The sequence below is a fragment of the Triticum aestivum genome, chromosome 4B (genome assembly GCF_018294505.1).
Source record: "Triticum aestivum cultivar Chinese Spring chromosome 4B, IWGSC CS RefSeq v2.1, whole genome shotgun sequence".
Lineage (NCBI taxonomy): Eukaryota > Viridiplantae > Streptophyta > Magnoliopsida > Poales > Poaceae > Triticum > Triticum aestivum.
The window spans coordinates 342,125,921-342,147,407 of NC_057804.1; the positions used below are offsets into that span (position 1 = coordinate 342,125,921).

General features: G+C 42.2%; 1 protein-coding gene across 8 annotated transcripts; it reads right to left on the reverse strand.

The window, feature by feature from the left end:
* Nucleotides 1–387: 387 nt before the first annotated feature.
* On the reverse strand, nucleotides 388–4,065 carry LOC123092128 (nucleobase-ascorbate transporter 6). Of its 8 annotated transcripts, none has more exons than XR_006444273.1 (5): nucleotides 3,742–4,065; nucleotides 3,568–3,650; nucleotides 3,108–3,205; nucleotides 2,122–3,030; nucleotides 388–685 (listed from the first exon to the last, which is right to left on the reverse strand). XR_006444273.1 is itself a non-coding variant. In XM_044513812.1 (4 exons), the coding sequence occupies exons 1-4, from the start codon at nucleotides 4,008–4,010 to the stop codon at nucleotides 2,851–2,853; spliced, it is 630 nt and encodes a 209-aa protein (XP_044369747.1). In that variant the 5' UTR covers nucleotides 4,011–4,065; the 3' UTR covers nucleotides 388–2,850. The 8 variants fall into 8 exon arrangements, 1 of the variants encoding a protein (XP_044369747.1); XR_006444272.1 differs by having other exon boundaries at nucleotides 388–947; XR_006444270.1 differs by having other exon boundaries at nucleotides 388–1,330.
* Between the last annotated feature and the right edge of the window lie 17,422 nt (nucleotides 4,066–21,487).

Sequence of the window (21,487 nt, forward strand, 5' to 3'; positions counted from 1 at the left end):
GAGCCAAAAAAATATTTCAACATTGTCTTAGCAGAAGTGGTCATCAGTTCACAGCTTTTGAGATGGTTTATAAAGAATAATTTGGAGAGTTACAGACTGTACAACAAAGATTAAAGAACCAGAAGATCTTACATTGTTTGAAAGGGCGATGACAGAATTGTCGAAGCTTCATTGCTAAGTTTAATTTACAGAATGTGCGTACAAAGGGATGCCTATAGAACAAAAAACGGGTCGACAGCCTTATGCTTTTCCAGGTGGAAAGTGTCGCCGTGGCGAAACTTCTAAAGAGAAAGAACGGAGAATAAATGCTTCACAATTTAGCAATACTCAGGACCCTTTTAATAATTAAAATTTAAGTAAACGTAAAGGTACATTGTATGATGGGAATGAAAACTAAAGCCACTCAATGCACATTCCATTATTTTTTCTCAACACCGGATCATTAACCATTAGTCCATTTTTTCTAATAAACTGAGTATCACAATTATAAATTTCGTTGGGGGAACACAATTACATGAAGGGTGCAGAGTAACACCCAAAGCTATCACTACCACTGAATGAAAAACCAAGAGAGCACGAAGGACCGTCAGCCAGGCAAAGCCAGAGCTATGAGACCGTCATTCTCTTCTCCTGGATCACAACTTTTACCAGATGCCGGTAAGGAGAGGCTAATATGCAAAGGATCCTGTAACACGATGAATCAGATTAGAATCACAAATTCTAATTGTTATAAAAACTGGGGCTGATAGTCAGATAGCAGAGGTGGCATACCTACACACAAGCATTGCCTGCATGCACAACACAGGATAGCTACATATTGCTTTCTTCCCAGCCCCAGGTAATTTCCATAAAAGCTTGTCACAAAATATTTGGCTTATCTGAAGCTTAACACATTAATGTTATTTCTAGCATTGTTCAGCTAGCCTTCTCATTGCCATACACTCGACCTAACCAAGCATTTAAGCAAGGCACTTATAGTAGAGCAACATCACAACAGCTCTACTCCCACCGTTCCAAAATATAAGTCTTTTTAGATATTCCAATATGGACTACATACGGAGCAAAATGAGTGAATCTACACTCCAAACTACGTCTATATACATCCATATGTAGTTTCTATTGAAATCTCTATAAGGACTAATATTTAGAAACGCATGGAGTAGTTATTAGGACAAGGTTCAAGTGTATAAAATCTGAACAATTAAATGTACTTGTCTTTCTCTTGCTGAAAATCACAATACTGCACCTGTGCCTACTTATTTTGTGATCAGTCGCCATGTGCATGCCTAAACTTGAGATTATGATTCTTTTTTCGCCTTTGCCTACAGACCTAAACCAAACCGGTAAGTTAGCATGTCATTTATTTATAAAGCAACACCACATCAGTCTAATCTTCCAAGAGCAAGGGCATAAAATATTCAGAGACGCGCAATTAAGATCATGCAGTCACAAATAAATGATACGATACTAAATCTATACAATTTGTTATCCAATCATTTCCCTTCCATAATGATGTTGCCAGTTTTATTGGGGATCTTAATTGCGCATCTTAATTAGGGATTAACTTATCCCCTCCTGTCTAACGTGAGGCGGCCATTGCGGCGACACAGGGGCGCACCACGTCGAAGGGCTCCCGAGGCGAGGCGCCACAACCGGCACTCCCAACAGCGTCGCTCAGCCAACAAATACACATATCACGAGCAAACATACACATGATGCACACACTATTTCTAATTTTGTGTTTTTCTTCTCAGATTGTGCCTTGCTCAATCTGCAGTTATGCACGCCTCTGAGCAAACTACGCTGTAACTTTATCACTTTTCAAAGAAGGAAAACACTCATGATTTCAGAAGCAAGGTATACTCATTGGTAGCTTCATTCATAATGTGTGAAACCACCACATTCAGGTATATATTCAGATATTTCTCAATCGATTCAGACAAAGGCACACAACCGAGTCAACCACAAAGATACCATTAATACATATTACATCATAGATCATACACATGTGAAGTCAAGCACAATCTGCTACATGACAGATTTTGCTAACTCTAGCACTAAACTAAATCATGAAGATCAGTAGATCACTGAAGAAAAAGAACAAAGAATGCATGGATATACCTGTAGATATAAGGCAGACCTGTAGGTAGAACAACATTATGTATCTTAATTTTGCAATATGTTCCTGTGTAAGAAAGCTATAAAGAGAACCTGAATGCCTTGTCATTCCTGGGAAAAAACAATATGGGAAGCAGCATAATATGATACATATGAGTAATTTGGTATGTCCACCAGCAAAAAAATGGTATGTTGGCGGAACTATAGATCTTTTGTTGGTTTAATTAGATGTTGCTTAAAAGCAGTAAACCCCATTTTCTTTATCATGGGCAAAAGTTAGAACCATAGGTTCAATGTATGGGAATGAATAACCTGATAAAAACCTCTTTACCACGATAGTCTATATAACACAGATTCGTTATCTTATATAGTGAGCCTACAACAGATTTATGAGTGTCAGCACCAAGCTTTAGGAAAAGCATGTGAACTTAAGAAGAGTTAACCAAGCAAAACGCAAACTTCATATAATAATTTACAGATAAGAGAATTATAATAAGCATGCTAAACTTTTGACATGCTCACTATGGTTGTTATGTTGCATGGGGGTATCCTATAGAAACATGAAGCAACTATTAAATGGTAAAGAAGATCACCAAGTACCGAAGCAACGATCAAAGCACCTTTTGTTCCATGCAAGATTTTGAGGAATTTCTTCAAAAACGAGATCCAGGTGATTCATCAGTTTACATGTAGGAAAAGATTACTAGGAGGCAAGTAGAATTACCCTTCTTTTCAACATATAATATGTGGTTCATCCGTGTAGGGTCCCAGAAGTATGATCGAAATGGTAGGTAGAACAAAGGTGTATAAACACCAATCACCGCAGGCAATCAGGTAACAAAAGAAACTCTTTAGAAGGGTGTTGATTCCAGCCAAAACCATCAACATCTGCATAACAACTGCCTTGTCCTCCTAACAAAGGTAGAACACCATCAGCCACCAATCGATAGATTCAGTCCAAAGCAACAGTAGCAAACTTCTGATCTTACATTGTTTCCTCCCATCTGCAGAACGACTGCAGAACGTAATATAACAGTAGTTCCCAGCAAGAACAGGCAGCGCTGAAAGCCAAGAAGAATGGACTCCGCTGCATTATGTAAAATTTCATAGTCAAATTTCAGAACCAAGTTTCTCACTGAACACATGAAGATAAGCTATAGTGGAAGTGTACAGATAAACCTATTTCCGTAGTGAAATTATCCAGCTTTCTATAGAAATACTTAGCAAGCCTATGAAAAAGATGAGGTTAATGGAAGCAAAACATATGTAGTTATTACATCAACCTTTGGGGGAAAAGCAGATAATAACACTAAAATGTCACTTCCAGATCCATGGGCGTGCAAGCACCATGGAGTATAATTACAGAAACAAATAGAAAAAACATGGGATGAGAAGGAGGGGAAGGAGGAGGAAGAGAGGCAACGCGAGGGATTGGAGGAAGGAGCTCACGTAGGGAGGCGCCACCAGAAGAAGCGGACAGGGAGACGGCTGCGTACTCCGACGACGGCCTTTCTCGCTGACATTCGCTATCCCTGCAGCGACGGCACACACATGGATCGGCCGCTCCTCACCAATGGATGCAACCTGACGAGGGCGTAGATCGGACGCTCATCTTCGTCTTACCTAACTGCCGTCAATGGAGGAGCAGATGACGCAGCGGGGGCTGGGAGAGCCGCCGCTCGTGTCCTCTTAATCTGGTCGCGCAGAAGAGGGAGAGGAGGAGGAGACGGGAAGAAGGGTGCGGCGGCTGCGGTCCTTTCTGCGCGCACGTTCTCAACAGCGGAAAGGAAGGGACAAGCCGCCCATAACGTCTCCTCTTCTCTCTTCCATATCCCCAGGCAGCGCAGCCACCGCAACTGACGGTCAGGACCAGAAGGAGCACGTGGCCACATGTCATTGCGCCAGCAGAAAATATGTGCACCAGCCGGGTGCACATGCGCCAGCCCACCCCTCCGTAGCTGACGCAACAACTCCCCACGACGCGGGCAGTGCGTGAGGAGCGATGCGGCTGGAGTGGTTGACTGAGAAAATGCCTTATTCTACCCTACTCTAACCCAGTGCAGCCGACGTGCGGGACCAGAAGCAGCATTCGCCCAGCAGTCATCGCGAGAGCACAAGCGCGAGCGCATGCACATGCGCCGGCCAAACTCTCCTCGCGGCTCTCCAGGACGCGCAACGCGGGCAGCTCTTGACGAGACGCGCGACACGCCAGGAAATTCCCGATTAATCTAACCCAGTGCAACCGACGAGCGGGACCAGAAGCAACATCGGCCCGTCTGTCATTGAGAGACTACAAGTGTGGGCGCACAAGCCAGATGCATATGCACCGGCCAACCTCTCTGCGGCTCCCCATGACGCGCATGACACGGTCAGCCTGCGACGAGATGCGGGGCGCGGCAGGAACGGCTCACCCGAGAAAATCCAACCCAGCCAAACGAGACTCCCACGGAGCCCACTAGTCATCGTACGCCACCAATAGACACTAAGTCAAAAAACGCAGTAAAATCGGACGCCTGGCACAACAGCGTTGACCTGACTTTTGCAGATCGAACGGGCAGCATCGAGTGGAAATCGAGGAAGCCTCAGATGAGCGGGTCGGCTAGCCTTCTTATATGTTAGAACTAGATCATGGATGCGCGCGTTGCGGCGCCCGCCCATATGGTCTATGGAGGACTGAAGACATATGAGTATAATGTATAATTGAGAACAATAAGTTTATGCTTCGGACTCCATGATTAAAGAACTGTGTTGTAGTTCAGCTAGTCAAGTATATAAATGTAATTCAAAAGAATATGAACGGTGATATGCAGGATATTATGTACTAACCTTAAAAAAGGAAAGATGAAGTAGAAACCATCAAAGGTTTCTTCACCTTAGTGCCTCCCTGCCTAAATAAGCATTACAACTATTACATGAAGACATTTCTAACGGAATTTTTATCATATTTAGGAGATCGGAAATGCAGGTTACAGAGTAGTCCCGGCAAGCTATTGTCACTGTTTAAATTAGTTATCTTTATCTGAACACCTCATCTGCACCAAGATTTTTAAGTTTCTTTTTTTGTTCTTCTGGTCCAGGCCTACAAAAAATCAGTAATCAGTTGCAAAATGAAGCAAACATTTGAGATGGTAAAGAAATAGTAGTTTGAAAATACATAACCAAAAGATCATGCTACAATCTGAGACGAAAATAGTACTATCAGTATCAAGTTGTGTTTATACCCGTCCCTTGTGATTTTGATGGCAAGCACTCCCTGCACTTTGGCGAAGTTAAACCGTGCTAAATATATATGTATATGCAAGTTAACTACTTCATCTGAAGATTCCCTGCCAATACATGCAGGTTCGATAGTTTAACAGGAGCTCGCGAATGAAAAGGGAATAAACTGAAACAAAGATCACAACAGCGAGGCTGAGCAGTGCTAAGGTGGAAGTAGAAGACGTCTTGAACTGGAGGCTTCGCTGTGCTCCAAACTTTGGCAGCAAGGGGCACATCACACCCCGTCAAAAAAGAAGGGAAACATCACTCTGCTCTCGTCATCCCCGTCTCCTTGCATGATCGCGGTTCTACGGTGCTGGGCATTGGACAGACTCTAGAGGCATGAATAGAAGGCGGCGGAGCAGATGGGAAATTAACCAAGGCGATGAAAATGTCCGTACAATGAAGGGAGGTTGAAGGGGAGACGACAACGCGGACGGGCAAAACCAGGGCACGAACCAATTGGTTACGCGATTCCTGTCCAATCCAAGTAAAGGGTACGCGAGATGTGTTTACCTACAGAACCTGAAATCTGTGGGGACGCATGAGATTCATCAGAGAGGATAAGTATTGATCCTTGCATCAAGAATTTCTTCTGCGTGGACAGATTGTACAACCACTTAACAACTTTCTCGACAAATCTGGTATGCCGAATAGGAGGGACGAAGCCGACATCGCAGGTCTAGGAGAACTGCCGAACTGCGAGGGACGAAGCAGAGACGGCGCGCGCCGCCGCCCCGTGGAGAACGCAAGCTGTGTTGGAAGAAATCTCGAGGAAGACAGAAAGCACAGGACGGACGGGCCTGTTTACCCATTTTTCTGGGCCTAATCTATGCCTTCCACAGCTGGTCAGCCCGATTAAGGACAGAATTCCTAAGTTAGCCTGCAGAGCAGCAGCCCGTTTACGGCGGATCAAGTACGCTGCGCTGGTGACGAGGAGAAAAACGCGAAGGCGGGAGCGATTGGCAGATCTGGAGCGTCTATTTGCTCGATCCAGTGGCCGAGGACGCCAAAACGCTGTGGGAGGGCGTGGGTGACTCCGTTTTACTGTTTAGTAATTTTATTTTTTAACATATGTTAAAGAAGGTCTACCATATTACTTTTTGACAATGTGTATATGTGGCATACAGTTGATCCATCCGACCTATTTGTGATGGAATAAGCCGTGTGTGTTGTGGGCAAATACTTGCTAGTGTACAACCGTTTGCGATTGATGAATTCATCATCGACGGGTTCCCTAGTGTGGTCCGTGTTCATCTCATCATTATCAACTTCTTGTGCTAGCTCAATGTTCCTTTATATTGTAAGTTTCATTAATTGATGGCGTTCTATGAACACGCCACCGTTTCTCGCCATTTCCTCACATGTTTCCCGCCACCCAGTGATATTGCACATAAACCTAGGCGCGGCGCGATGCACGGAGGCAACAAGCGCAGCCTGTAGCACATCCACCTTTTCCAAGCATGCCAACGAACCAAAGAGCCACCTCTGCCAACCTCGTCGACGAGGAAAACCAGAAGGCGCCACGGCCCATCGAGGCCGCGGTGCTCCCCGGCAACGTGATGGACAACGCTATGATGCGCGTCATCGCCAGAGTTGAGCAGACCTTTGGCGCATGGCGCTTCAGCATCGCGGATCAAGATAGGCATGTGAGCGCCGAGAGGCTGCAGCTCGCCGCGCAACATGATCGATGGCGCGCCGCAGAGCAAGCTAGGTGCGTCCGCGCCAATAGGCTGCTGCTCGCCGCACAGCGAGAGCATTGGAGCACTGCAGAGCGAGAGGCATGGCGTGCCGCACAGCAAGAGCGGATCCATCGATGCTTGCCTGCTGTCGACAGGACGTCAGCTGGGTACACGTCCCGTCAGTACCCCCATTTCTCGCCAGGAGTGGGCACGGGCCCTCTGCGCCGTACTTGCACCAGAGGCCGACGGTGTCGTACTTGCACCGGACGCCCGCTGCACCATTCGCATGGGTCGCGCCGTTCGCCTTGTCCGCGGCCCGCTGGATGCCAACGCACTGGTCGGTAGGCTCGACCGCCTCCTTGGTCCAGGTGTCCACCTGGGCGCAGTAGAGGAACATGGCCGTCGCGTACTTGAGGTGGTGATCTCCGATGAAATAACCAACTTGGAGCTCGAGATTGCGCTCCAGATGTATGCTACCTCTTGAGCACTGCGTTGGATTTCCCCGAAGAGGAGAGGATGATGCAACAAAGTAGCGTAAGTATTTCCCTCAGTTTTTGAGAACCAAGGTATCAATCCAGTAGGAGATCACGCACAAGTCCCTCGTACCTACACAAAACGATAGCTTCTCGCAACCAAAGCAATTAGGGTTGTCAATCCCTTCACAGTCACTTACGAGAGTGAGATCTTGATAGAGATGATAAATAATATTTTTGGTATTTTTGATAGATAGATGCAAAGTGAAAAGAAAAAGGCAAAGTAAAAACAAAGCAAGTAATAAAGTAATGGAGATTGATATGATGAGAATAGACCCGGGGGCCATAGCTTTCACTAGTGGCTTCTCTCAAGAGCATAGATATTCTACGGTGGGTGAACAAATTACTGTTGAGCAATTGACAGAATTAAGCATAGTTATGAGTATACCTAGGTATGATCATGTATATAGGCATCACGTCCGAGACAAGTAGATCGAAACGATTCTGCATCTACTACTATTACTCCACTCATCGACCGCTATCCAGCGTGCATCTAGAGTATTGTGTTAAAAACAGAGTACGCCTTAAGCAAGATGACATGATGTAGAGGGATAAATTCATGCAATATGATAAAAAAAACCATCTTGTTATCCTCGATGGCAACAATACAATACGTGCCTTGCTGCCCCTTCTGTCACTGGGAAAGGACACCGCAAGATTGAACCCAAAGCTAAGCACTTCTCCCATTGCAAGAACTACCAATCTAGTTGGCCAAACCAAAAGGATAATTCGAAGAGACTTACAAAGATAACTCAATCATACATAAAAAATTCAGAGAAGATTCAAATATTGTTCATAGATAAACTGGATCATAAACCCACAATTCATCGGTCTCAACAAACACACCGCAAAAAGAAGATTACATCGAATAGATCTCCACGAGAGAGGGGGAGAACATTGTATTGAGATCCAAAAAGAGAGAAGAAGCCATCTAGCTACTAGCTATGGACCCGAAGGTCTGAAGTAAACTACTCACACTTCATCAGAGGGGCTATGGTGTTGATGTAGAAGCCCTCCATGGTGGATGCCCTCTCCGACGGAGCTCCGGAACAGGCCCCAAGATGGGATCTCGTGGATACAGAAGGTTGCGGCGGTGGAATTAGGTTTTTGGCTCCTGTTCTGATCGTTTGGGGATACGTAGGTATATATAGGAGGAAGGAGTACGTCGGTGGAGCAACAGGGGGGCCACGAGGCAGGGGGCGCGCCCTACTGGGGGGGCACCCTTGTGACCGCCTCTGTTACGTCTTGGAGTAGGGTCCAAGTCTCATGGATCACGTTTGGTGAGAAAATCACGTTCCCGAAGGTTTCATTCCATTTGGACTCCGTTTGATATTCCGTTTCTTCGAAACACTGAAATAGGCAAAAAATAGCAATTCTGGGCTGGGCCTCCGGTTAATAGGTTAGTCCCAAAAATAATATAAAAGTGGAAAATAAAACCCAATATAGTCCAAAACAGTAGATAAAGTAGCATGGAGCAATCAAAGATTATAGATACATTGGAGACGTATCAGGCATCCCCAACCTTAATTCCTGCTCGTCCTCGAGTAGGTAAATGATAAAAAAGAATTTTTGATGCGGAGTGATACATTGGCATAATTTCAATGTAAATCTTCTTAATTGTGGCATGAATATTCAGATCCGAAAGATTCAAGACAAAAGTTCATATTGACACAAAAATAATAATACTTCAAGCATACTAATCAAAGCAATCATGTCTTCTCAAAATAGCATGGCAGAAGAAAGTTCATCCCTACAAAATCATATAGTTAGGCTAGTCACACAAAGATGTTCCCAACTTCTATAGCCCCGATGACAAGCCAAGCAATTGTTTCATACTTAAATAATCTCAAACTTTTTCAATCTTCACGCAATACATGAGCGTGAGCCATGGATATAGCACTATGGGTGGAATAGAATATGATGATGGGGATTGTGTGGAGAAGATAAAAAAGGAGAAAGGCTCACATTGACGAGGATAATCAACGGGCTATGGAGATGCCCATTAATTGATGTCAACATGAGGAGTAGGGATTGCCATGCAACGGATGCACTAGAGCTATGAATGCTCAACAAAAGAAAACTAGTGGGTGTGCATCCAACTCGCTTGCTCACGAAGACCTAGGGCATTTGAGGAAGCCCATCGTAGGAATATACAAGCCAAGTTCTATAATGAAAAATTCCCACTAGTATAAAAAGACAACTTATGAGACTCACTACATGAAGATCAAGGTGCTACTTTGAAGCACAATATATGAGACTCACTACATGAAGAACAAGGTGCTACTTTGAAGCACAAGTGTGGAAAAAGAGATAGTAGCATTGCCCTTTTTATTTATTTTCTCTCTTTTTTTGGGCCTTTCTTTTTTTTTGGCCTTTCTCTTCTTCTTTTTTGGCAATGCTCTAATAATGATGATCATCACACTTCTATTGATTACAACATAAGGATTACAACTCGAAACTTAGAACAAGATATGACTCTATATGAATGCCTCCAGCGGTGTACCGGGATGGTGCAATGAATCAAGAGTGACATGTATGAAAAATAATGCATGGTGGCTTTGCCACAAATACGATGTCAACTACATGATCATGCAATGGCAATATGACAATAGTAATGTATGTCATGATGATGATGATGGAAGTTGCATGGCAATATATCTCGGAATGGCTATGGAAATGGCATGATAGGTAGGTATGGTGGCTGTTTTGAGGAAGATATAAGGAGGTTTATGTGTGATAGAGCGTATCGTATCACGGGGTTTGGATGCACCGGCGAAGTTTGCACCAACTCTCAAGGTGAGAAAGGGCAATGCACGGTACCGAAGAGGCTAGCAAAGGCGGAAAGATGAGAGTGCGTATAATCCATGGACTCAACATTAGTCAAAAGAACTCATATACTTATTGCAAAAATTTAGAAGTCATCAAAAATCAAGTACTATGCGCATGCTCCTAGGGGGATAGATTGGTAGGAAAAGACCATCACTCGTCCCCGACCGCCACTCATAAGGATGCACAAGCCAGGTACACTTCATGTTTCAAATTTGTTACACAACTTTAACCATACGTGCATGCTACGGGACTTGCAAACTTCAACACAAGCATTTCTCAAATTCATAATTACTCAACTAGCACGACTTTGATATTATCACCTCCATGTCTCAAAACAATTATCAAGCATCAAACTTATCTTAGTATTCAATTCACTCAAAAGAAAGTTTCACATATCTTGAATACCAAGTATATTAACATTAAGCAAATTACCATGCTATTAACGACTCTCAAAATAATCTAAGTGAAGCATGAGAGATCAATAGTTTCTTTAAAACAAATCCACCACCGTGCTCTAAAAGATCTAAGTGAAGCACTAGAGCAAAAATTATCACGCTCAAAAGATATAAGTGAAGCACTATGAGCAAAACTATCAAGCTCAAAAGATATAAGTGAAGCACATAGAGTATTCTAACAAATTCCAATTCATGTATGGCTCTCTCAAAAGGTGTGTACAGCAGGGATGATTGTGGTAAACTAACAAGCAAAGACGCAAATAATACAAGACGCTCCAAGCAAAACACATATCATGTGGTGAATAAAAATATAGCTCCAAGTAAATTACCGATGGAAGTGGACGAAAGAGGGGATGCCTTCCGGGGCATCCCCAAGCTTTGAATTTTTGGTGTCCTTGGATTATCTTGGGTATGCCATGGGCATCCCCAAGCTTAGGCTCTTGCCACTCCTTGTTCCATAATCCATCAAAAGAATTCACCCAAAACTTGAAAACTTCACAACACAAAACTCAATAGAAATCTCGTGAGCTCCGTTAGAGAAAGAAAACAAAAGACTACTTCAAGGTACTGTAATGAACTCATTCTTTATTTATATTGGTGTTAAACCTACTGTATTCCAACTTCTCTATGGATTATAAACTATTTTACTAGCCATAGATTCATCAAAATAAGCAAACAACACACGCAAAACAGAATCTGTCAAAAACAGAACAGTCTGTAGTAATCTGTAACTAACGCAAACTTCTGGAACTCTAAAAATTCTACCAAAATAGGAAGTCCTGGAAAATTTATTTATTGATCAGCAGCAAAAAGAATCAACGCAAAATCACGTTCCTGTGATTTAACAAAATTATATTCATGCGCGCAAAGTTTCTGTTTTTCAGCAGAATCAAATCAACTATCATCGTAGGTTATCCTATAGGTTCTACTTGGCACAAACACTAATTAAAACATAAAACCACATCCAAACAGAGGCTAGATGGATTATTTATTCCTAAACAGAAGCAAAAACAAAAAACAAAAATAAAATTGGGTTGCCTCCCAACAAGCGCTATCGTTTAACGCCCCTAGCTAGGCATAAAAGCAAGGATAGATCTAGGTATTGCCATCTTTGGTAGGCAATCCATAAGTGGCTCTCATGATAGATTCATATGGTAATTTTATTTTCTTTCTAGGGAAGTGTTCCATGCCCTTCTTTAAGGGAAATTGGAATCTAATATTCCCTTCCTTCATATCAATAATTGCACCAATCGTTCTAAGGAAAGGCCTACCAAGAATAATAGGACATGAAGGATTGCAATCTATATCAAGAACGATAAAATCTACGGGCACATAATTCCTATTTGCAACAATAAGAACATCATTAATTCTTCCCATAGGCTTTTTAATAGTGGAATCCGCAAGATGCAAGTTTAGAGAGCAATCATCAAAGTCACGGAAATCTAGCAAATCACATAAAGTTTTGGGAATAGTAGAGACACTAGCACCCAAATCACACAAAGCATGAAACTCATAATCTTTAATTTTAATTTTAATAGTAGGTTCCCACTCATCATAGAGTTTTCTAGGGATAGAAACTTTCAACTCAAGTTTTTCTTCATAAGATTGCATCAAGGCATCAACAATGTGTTCGGTAAAGGCCTTATTTTGACTATAAGCATGAGGAGAATCTAGCACAGATTGCAACAAGGAAATAAAACCAATTAAAGAGCAACTTTCATAATTAAATTCCTTGAGATCCAAAATAGTGGGTTTAGCAATATCTAGGTTTTTATTTCTTTCAATCCCACTTTTATCAAATTCATCATCAAGATCTAGAAACTCCGAATTCTTAGAACGCCTTCTAGGTAAAGGAAGATCATATTCAGTTTCATCAAGATTCATATTGCAAAACAAAGATTTAATGGGGGACACATCAATAACTTTTAGATCTTCATCTTGATTTTCATAGGAATTGGAAGAACACGCTTTAATAAAGGCATCTTTGAAGCACGCATCCTAGCGGTTCTTTCTTTGCACTCATCAATGGAAATTCTCATGGCTTTGAGAGACTCATTGATATCATGCTTAGGAGGAATAGATCTAAGCTTTAAAGAATCAATTTCAAGAGAAATTCTATCAACGTTCCTAGCCAAATCATCAACTTTAAGCAATTTCTCTTCAAGCAAAGCATTAAAATTCTTTTGTGAATTCATAAACTCTTTAACACTACTCTCAAATTCAGAGGGCATCTTATTAAAATTTCCATAAGAGTTGTTGTAGGAATTTCCATAATTATTAGAAGGATTACTAGGATAAGGCCTAGGATTAAAATTCCCTCTATACGCGTTGTTTCCAAAACTATTCCTACCAACAAAATTCACATCCATAGATTCATTATTATTCTCAAGCAAAGTAGACAAAGGCATATCATTGGGATCAAGAGGAGTATTTTTAGTAGCAAACATCTTCATAAGTTCATCCATCTTTTCACTCAAAACATTGATTTCTTCTATAGCATGCACTTTTTTACTAGAAGATCTTTCGGTGTGCCATTGAGAATAATTAGCCATAATATTATCAAGCAATTTTGTAGCATCTCCTAACGTAATTTCCATAAACGTGCCTCCCGCGGCCGAATCTAAAAGATTTCTAGAAGCAAAATTCAATCCGGCATAAAAATTTTTGTATGATCATCCATAAGTTCAAACCATGAGTAGGGCAATTGCGAAGCATCAATTTCATTCTTTCCCAAGATTGGGCAACATGCTCATGATCAAGTTGTTTAAAATTCATAATATCGTTCCTAAGAGTGATGATCTTAGCGGGAGGAAAATACTTAGAGATAAAAGCATCTTTGCACTTGTTCCAAGAATCAATACTATTTTTAGGCAAAGACGAAAACCAAACTTTAGCATGATCTCTAAGTGAAAATGGAAATAACTTCAATTTGACAATATTGTTATCTGTATCTTTCTTCTTTTGCACATCACACAAATCAACAAAATTGTTTAGATGAGTAGCGGCATCTTCACTAGGAAGGCCGGCGAATTGATCTTTCATAACAAGATTCAGCAAAGCGGTATTGATTTCACAAGACTCATCATTATTAAGAGGAGCAATCAGAGTACTAAGGAAATCATTATTATTGGTATTCGAGAAGTCACACAATTTGGTATTATCTTGCGCCATGGCAACAAGTAATCCAACACACAAGCAAACAGAAAGGCAACGGGAAAAGGCAAACGGGAAAGAGAGGAGGAGATTGGGAAAGAGAGGGCAAATAAAACGGCAAGGGTGAAGTGGGGGAGAGGAAAACGAGAGGCAAATGGCAAATAATGTAATGCGAGAGATAGGGATTGTGATGGGTACTTGGTATGGTTGACTTGCTCGCGTGAGCCTCCCCGGCAACGGCGCCAGAAATTCTTCTTGCTACCTCTTGAGCACTGCGTTGGATTTCCCCGAAGAGGAGAGGATGATGCAGCAAAGTAGCATACGTATTTCCCTCGGTTTTTGAGAACCAAGGTATCAATCCAGTAGGAGATCATGCACAAGTCCCTCGTACCTACACAAAATGATAGCTCCTCGCAACCAACGCGATTAGGGGTTGTCAATCCCTTCACGGTCACTTACGAGAGTGAGATCTTGATAGAGATGATAAATAATATTTTTGGTATTTTTGATAGATAGATGCAAAGTGAAAAGTAAAAGGCAAAGTAAAAACAAAGCAAGTAATAAAGTAATGGAGATTGATATGATGAGAATAGACCCGGGGGCCATAGGTTTCACTAGTGGCTTCTCTAAAGAGCATAGATATTCTACGGTGGGTGAACAAATTACTGTTGAGCAATTGACAGAATTGAGCATAGTTATGAGTATATCTAGGTATGATCATGTATATAGGCATCACGTCCGAGACAAGTAGATCGAAACGATTCTGCATCTACTACTATTACTCCACTCATCGACCGCTATCCAGCATGCATCTAGAGTATTAAGTTAAAAACAGAGTAACGCCTTAAGCAAGATGACATGATGTAGAGGGATAAATTCATGCAATATGATAAAAAAACCATCTTGTTATCCTCGATGGCAACAATACAATACGTGCCTTGCTGCCCCTTCTGTCACTGGGAAAGGACACCGCAAGATTGAACCCAAAGCTAAGCACTTCTCCCATTGCAAGAACTACCAATCTAGTTGGCCAAACCAAAAGGATAATTCGAAGAGACTTGCAAAGATAACTCAATCATATATAAAAAAATTCAGAGAAGATTCAAATATTGTTCATAGATAAACTGGATCATAAACCCGGAATTCATCGGTCTCAACAAACACACCGCAAAAAGAAGATTACATCGAATATATCTCCATGAGAGAGGGGGAGAACATTGTATTGAGATCCAAAAAGAGAGAAGAAGCCATCTAGCTACTAGCTATGGACCCGAAGGTCTGAAGTAAACTACTCACACTTCATCGGAGGGGCTATGGTGTTGATGTAGAAGCCCTCCATGGTCGATGCCCCCTCCGGCGGAGCTCCGGAACAGGCCCCAAGATGGGATCTCGTGGATACAGAAGGTTGCGGCGGTGGAATTAGGTTTTTGGCTCCTGTTCTGATCATTTGGGGATACATAGGTATATATAGGAGGAAGGAGTACGTCGGTGGAGCAATAGGGGGGCCACGAGGCAGGGGGGCATGCCCTCCCTAGGGGGCGCGCGCCCCCACCCTCGTGGCCGCCTCTGTTATGTCTTGGAGTTGGGTCCAAGTCTCCTGGATCACGTTCGGTGAGAAAATCACGTTCCCGAAGGTTTCATTCCGTTTGGACTCCGTTTGATATTCCGTTTCTTCGAAACACTTTAATAGGCAAAAAACAGCAATTCTGGGTGGGCCTCCGGTTAATAGGTTAGTCCCAAAAATAATATAAAAGTGGAAAATAAAGCCCAAAAGTCCAAAACAGTAGATAAAGTAGCATGGAGCAATCAAAAATTATCGATACGTTGGAGACGTATCAATGTACCGCGAGCATGTCGACCTCTTGGACGAACGCATGCACGAGTTCAGGTAGAGCCAAGAGCTACCGTAGGCAAGGGCTGCTGGTCATGGTCTCATGGACGCGTTTTATTTTGTTGAGTCGTTTCGACATGGATAGCTATGTATTCACGGCAATCATATTATTGTTCTGTTCCAATGTGTGTACTCTGTTTTCCATTCTTATATGTTCTGTTTCAATGTGTGTTTATACGCTTTCCATTCTGTATATGTGGATGATAACAGATAGATTCAAATTAGTATACAAAAACAGATAGAAAATGGAATTCATAATATACATAACATTAATTGTTCATTAGTTCATCATAGAATATATATATATAATATCATCACATATACGTGATGATACTTAACTACTAGGTACAATGCATAAAATTGAAAACAAACAATACTAAAACTAATAATCCCTCTTGAGGCCAGTATTCCGGCAGCCCCTCGCCAGCACCTCCCTGGTGTGTGGCGTCTTCCCAGAGCGGAGGTAGTACTCTGCCTCCTCCGCCTCGCAGCGCTTGTCATGCCGATCTGCCTCTTGCCATTTCGTTGGGCGCCCACCGGAGCTCCTCGTCGGTGGCACGCTGGAGCTTATCGGCCCATCTCCATGTAGCGACGAGGCGCCTAGTGCCTCTGGCCTTCCTCGCGAATAGCCGTCTTTGTACACCTCCTACGCACGATGACACGCTCGCCCCCAAAGCTCCGCCGCCTCCTTTTTCCAAGCGGCATCACGGGCTTCACAGGCCGCCTGGTACCTTGATAGAGGCAAAGGTGTCCCGTCTTTCAATGAGATGATGGATATCGCTTTGGTGGAAGTCGACTTTGACGATCCGACTACGAACGTCGAGGACGTCGCGCCTTAGCAATCGCTAAACCAACTCCGAGAGGTTATTGACCACGCCGGAGCACGATCAACCTGACCACGAGGGTTTGTTTCCTGCAAGCAAACAAAGAACAAGCAAGAAACTGAGATTGCAATCTGGATATTGCGAATATAAGATGAAAGTTTTATTGATCAAGGTGGGGTTCTGAGACGTCTTTGTCTGGTCGTTGAACACAAACGAAGTACGCGAAGTTGCAGCTATGGCAAACTTTAATCTAAACAAAACCCAAAGTCTAAATGACGCCCTAAGGGCTGTATATATGGATGAAGAGGGGGGGGGATTTCTTGGCCCTTGGGGAAGGGGTCCGAAACCAACCCTATCTCTTGTTTCCCCACACATACGGACTCTAAAAACAGCCTATACTCAAGTATTTCGAAAATACATGGGCCTGGCCCAATAATAAGGTGATGCAGCACCTAGAATAGCCTCTGGACGAAAGTTATGAAGTAGCATCTTGTATATTTCGTCCAAGGCTTCATGCACTCATTATGGTGGCTTCAACGTCCTGAAATTGTCACTTGTAACTCCGTTCTTGTTCCCCTTGCGCATGCCATCATCTCCATGCTTGTTCTTGCTCCAATGTTCATCCTTCTCCAAGCTAGGCCCTTCATTTGTAAGCAAAACAAATGTATCCAATTTAGGAAGCATCATATTCTCATGAACATTAGAATCATTATCAAGAAACGAAAGTACCTGGTAATTTAATTGGCGTGCGCAAGCTCTAGTAATTGGTCCAGTATGTATATCAGTAGGGGTTGTGGGTGTAACAATGGTATTGATGTCCTCATCATCCTCCCCTTCTTGAAATGAAGTCGTCCTCGATGGAAGCTCATCTTCCTCCCCCAAATAAGGCTTCAAATCTGCAATGTTAAAAGTGGGACTAACCCCAAAATCTGCAGGCAGCTCAAGTTTATATGCATTATCATTTATTTACTCTAACACCTTAAAAGGACCATCAGCACTTGGCATTAGCTTTGATTTGCGCAAATAAGGAAATCTATCCTTACGCAAATGTAACCAAACAAGATCTCCAGGTGCAAACACAACATGTTTTCTACCCTTATCTCCAGCAAGTTTATATTTAGCATTCATACGCTCAGTGTTTTCCTTAGTTAACTCATGCATTTTTAAAATCAATTCAGCATGTTGTTTAGCATCAAAATTAACCTTCTCCGAAGATGGAAGAGGCAACAAATCAATAGGTGCACGAGGTAGGAAACCATACACAATTTCAAAAGGGCACATCTTAGTAGTAGAATGCAATGAACGATTATAAGCAAATTCAATATGAGGCAAGCATTCTTCCCATATTTTCTTATTATTCTTCAAAACAGCCCTAAGCATAGTAGACAATGTTCTATTGACTACTTCAGTTTGTCCATCAGTTTGGGGGTGACAAGTAGTACTAAAAAGCAGTTTAGTCCCCAACTTAGCCCATAAAAATCTTCAAAAGTGGCTAAGAAATTTAGTATCACGATCTGAAACAATAGTATTTGGCACACCATGCAAGCGAATAATTTCACGAAAGAACAAATCAGAAACATTAGCAGCATCATCGCTTTTATGACATGGTATAAAGTGTGCTATTTTCGAGAATCTATCCACGACAACAAATATGCTATCCCTCCCCTTCTTTGTTCGAGGTAAACCTAAAACAAAGTCCATAGATATATCCTCCCAAGGAACACTAGGTACAGGCAAAGGCATATATAAACCATGAGGATTGGGTCGTGACTTAGCTTTTTGACATGTAGTGCAGCGAGCAACAAAGCGCTCAACATCCCGTCTCATCTTTGGCCAAAAGAAATGTGTAGCAAGTACGTCCTCCGTCTTCTTCACGCCAAAGTGTCCCATTAGTCCTCCTCCATGCGCCTCCTGCAACAACAAAAGACGAACGGAGCTAGCTGGAATGCATAGCTTGTTAGCACGGAACACAAATCCATCATTAACGACGAACTTGTTCCATGTTCTTCCTTCTTTACAATTCTGCAATACATCTTTAAAATCAGCATCATGCACATATTGATCTTTGATGGTCTCCAAACCAAATATTTTGAAGTCAAGTTGTGAAAGCATAGTATAGCGACGAGACAATGCATCAGCAATAACATTTTCTTTACCCTTCTTGTGTTTAATGACATAAGGGAAAGTCTCAATGAATTCAACCCATTTAGCATGTCTACGATTCAGTTTAGCTTGACTTTTAATATGTTTCAAAGATTCATGATCAGAATGTATAACAAATTCTTTGGGCCATAAATAATGTTGCCATGTTTCTAAAGTCCGAACAAGAGCATATAATTCTTTATCATAAGTAGAATAATTCAGACTAGGCCCACTCAATTTTTCAGAAAAGTATGCAACAGGTTTGCCATCTTGTAATAACACACCTCCTAATCCAATTCCACTAGCATCACATTCAAGCTCAAATGTCTTATTAAAATCAGGAAGTTGGAGTAAAGGAGCATGTGTCAACTTATCTTTCAACACCGTGAAGGCTTCTTCCTGTGCGGTACCCCAAACAAAAGGCACATCCTTCTTTGTAAGCTCATTGAGAGGTGCAGCAATGGTGCTGAAATCTCTCACAAAACGCCTATAGAATCCAGCGAGGCCAAGAAAACTCCTCACTTGTGTGACCGTTTTGGGCTGCGGCCAACTCTCAATAGCTTCAATCTTGGCTTTATCAACTTCAATTCCCTGTGGAGTAACAACATAGCCAAGAAAAGACACTCGGTCAGTGCAAAAGGTGCACTTCCCAAGGTTACTAAACAAACGTGCATCACGTAGAGCAATAAAAACACACGTAAATGTTCCAAATGTTCCTCCAAAGATCTGCTATAAATCAATATGTCATCAAAGTAAACTACCACAAATCGTCCAATGAAAGCATGTAAAACTTCGTTCATTAATCTCATGAAAGTACTAGGTGCATTAGTTAACCCAAAAGGCATGACTAACAACTCATATAATCCAAACTTAGTTTTAAATGCTGTTTTCCATTCATCCCCCAATTTCATACGAATTTCATGGTATCCACTACGCAAATCAACTTTGGAGAATATTGTAGAACCACTCAATTCATCAAGCATATCATCTAGCCTAGGAATAGGATGACGATAACGAATAGTAATATTATTAATGCCTCTACAATCAACACACATACGCGATGTACCATCCTTTTTCGGCACTAGAATAATAGGAACAACACAAGGACTAAGGGATTCGCGTATATAACCTTTGTCGAGAAGCTCTTGTACTTGACACATAATCTCCTTCGTCTCCTCTGGATTGGTACGGTATGGCGCACGGTTTGGCAGTGAAGCACCGGGAATTAAGTCAATCTGATGCTCAATCCCTCGAATAGGCGGTAATCCCGGTGGCACGTCTTGTGGAAAGACGTCAGCGAACTCCTGCAAAATGTTAGTGACAGCAGGAGGCAAAGAGGAAGGCACGTCCTCGAATGAAAATAATGCCTCTTTGCACACAAAAGCATAGCAAACAGATTTGCTGAAATCTAGCTCATCAATATCAGATTTGGTGGCAAATAAACATGCACTTTTCAATTTAATTTCAGAAGCAACACTAGATGGTTTATTATTAGGCTTCATTTGTTGCTCAAATTCTTTTGCCACAATCTGATTTTCACTCTTATTCTTCTCCTGTTTTGCTTTATTAGCTCTATTAATATCATCTTTCAAAATGGAATCAGGAGTCATAGGAAGCAAAGTAATATTTTTATCCTTATGAACAAGAGTATACTGATTGTTTCTACCATGGTGTACAGAATTTTTATCAAATTGCCATGGTCTACCAAGTAATAAGGAACATGCTTGCATAGGTACCACATCACAATCAACATAATCAGCATATGTAGAGATACTAAAATGCACACGAACAGTACGTGTTACCTTAACCTTGCCGCTGTTGTTGAACCATTGGATGTAGTAAGGATGTGGATGTGGTCTTGTGGTGAGAGAGAGCTTCTCCACCATCTCCATGCTAGCCAAGTTGTTGCAGCTCCCTCTGTCTATGATGACGCGCACAGAACGTTCCTTCACAACTCCCTTTGTATGGAAGAAATTATGCCTCTAATTTTGCTCAGCTTGTGTGACCTGCACACTCAAAACACGTTGAGCAACTAAACATTCATACCTGTCAGCGTCTTCAGGAGCCATGTATTGCGTCTCATGATTAGAATCATCTCCAACGTGTTCTTCACGTGTAATAAGAGCCAACGTCTCCTCATCATAGTCACTAGCGGACTCATACCCACCATCCTTAGTAGAAATCATCACACGCTGAGATTTGCATTCTCTCGCATAATGACCTCTTCCCTTACAACGACGACAAATAATATCACTTGTGTGCCTAGTTGATGCCATGGAAGAAGAAGAGCTCTGTGCAGACCCGGCAGGTGCGCTCTTGGCAGATAGTGGTGGTTGTGCCTGCTTTCTTGTATCACGGCTGGAGGTGGCACCTATGGAGGTGCTGGTATAGTGGAAGTAGAAGATGCACACGGTGTCCATGATGAAAGTCGACCTGCAGAAAAATTAGTTCGCGCCAATGCTTGTCGATCCTGCACTTCACGTTCAGCTTTACAAGCAAGATGAAATAAACGAGTGATATTAGTATACTCCTTATACTCTAGAATGGTCTGAATCTCTCTATTTAATCCACCCATAAAACGTGCAAGCATAGCTTCATTCTC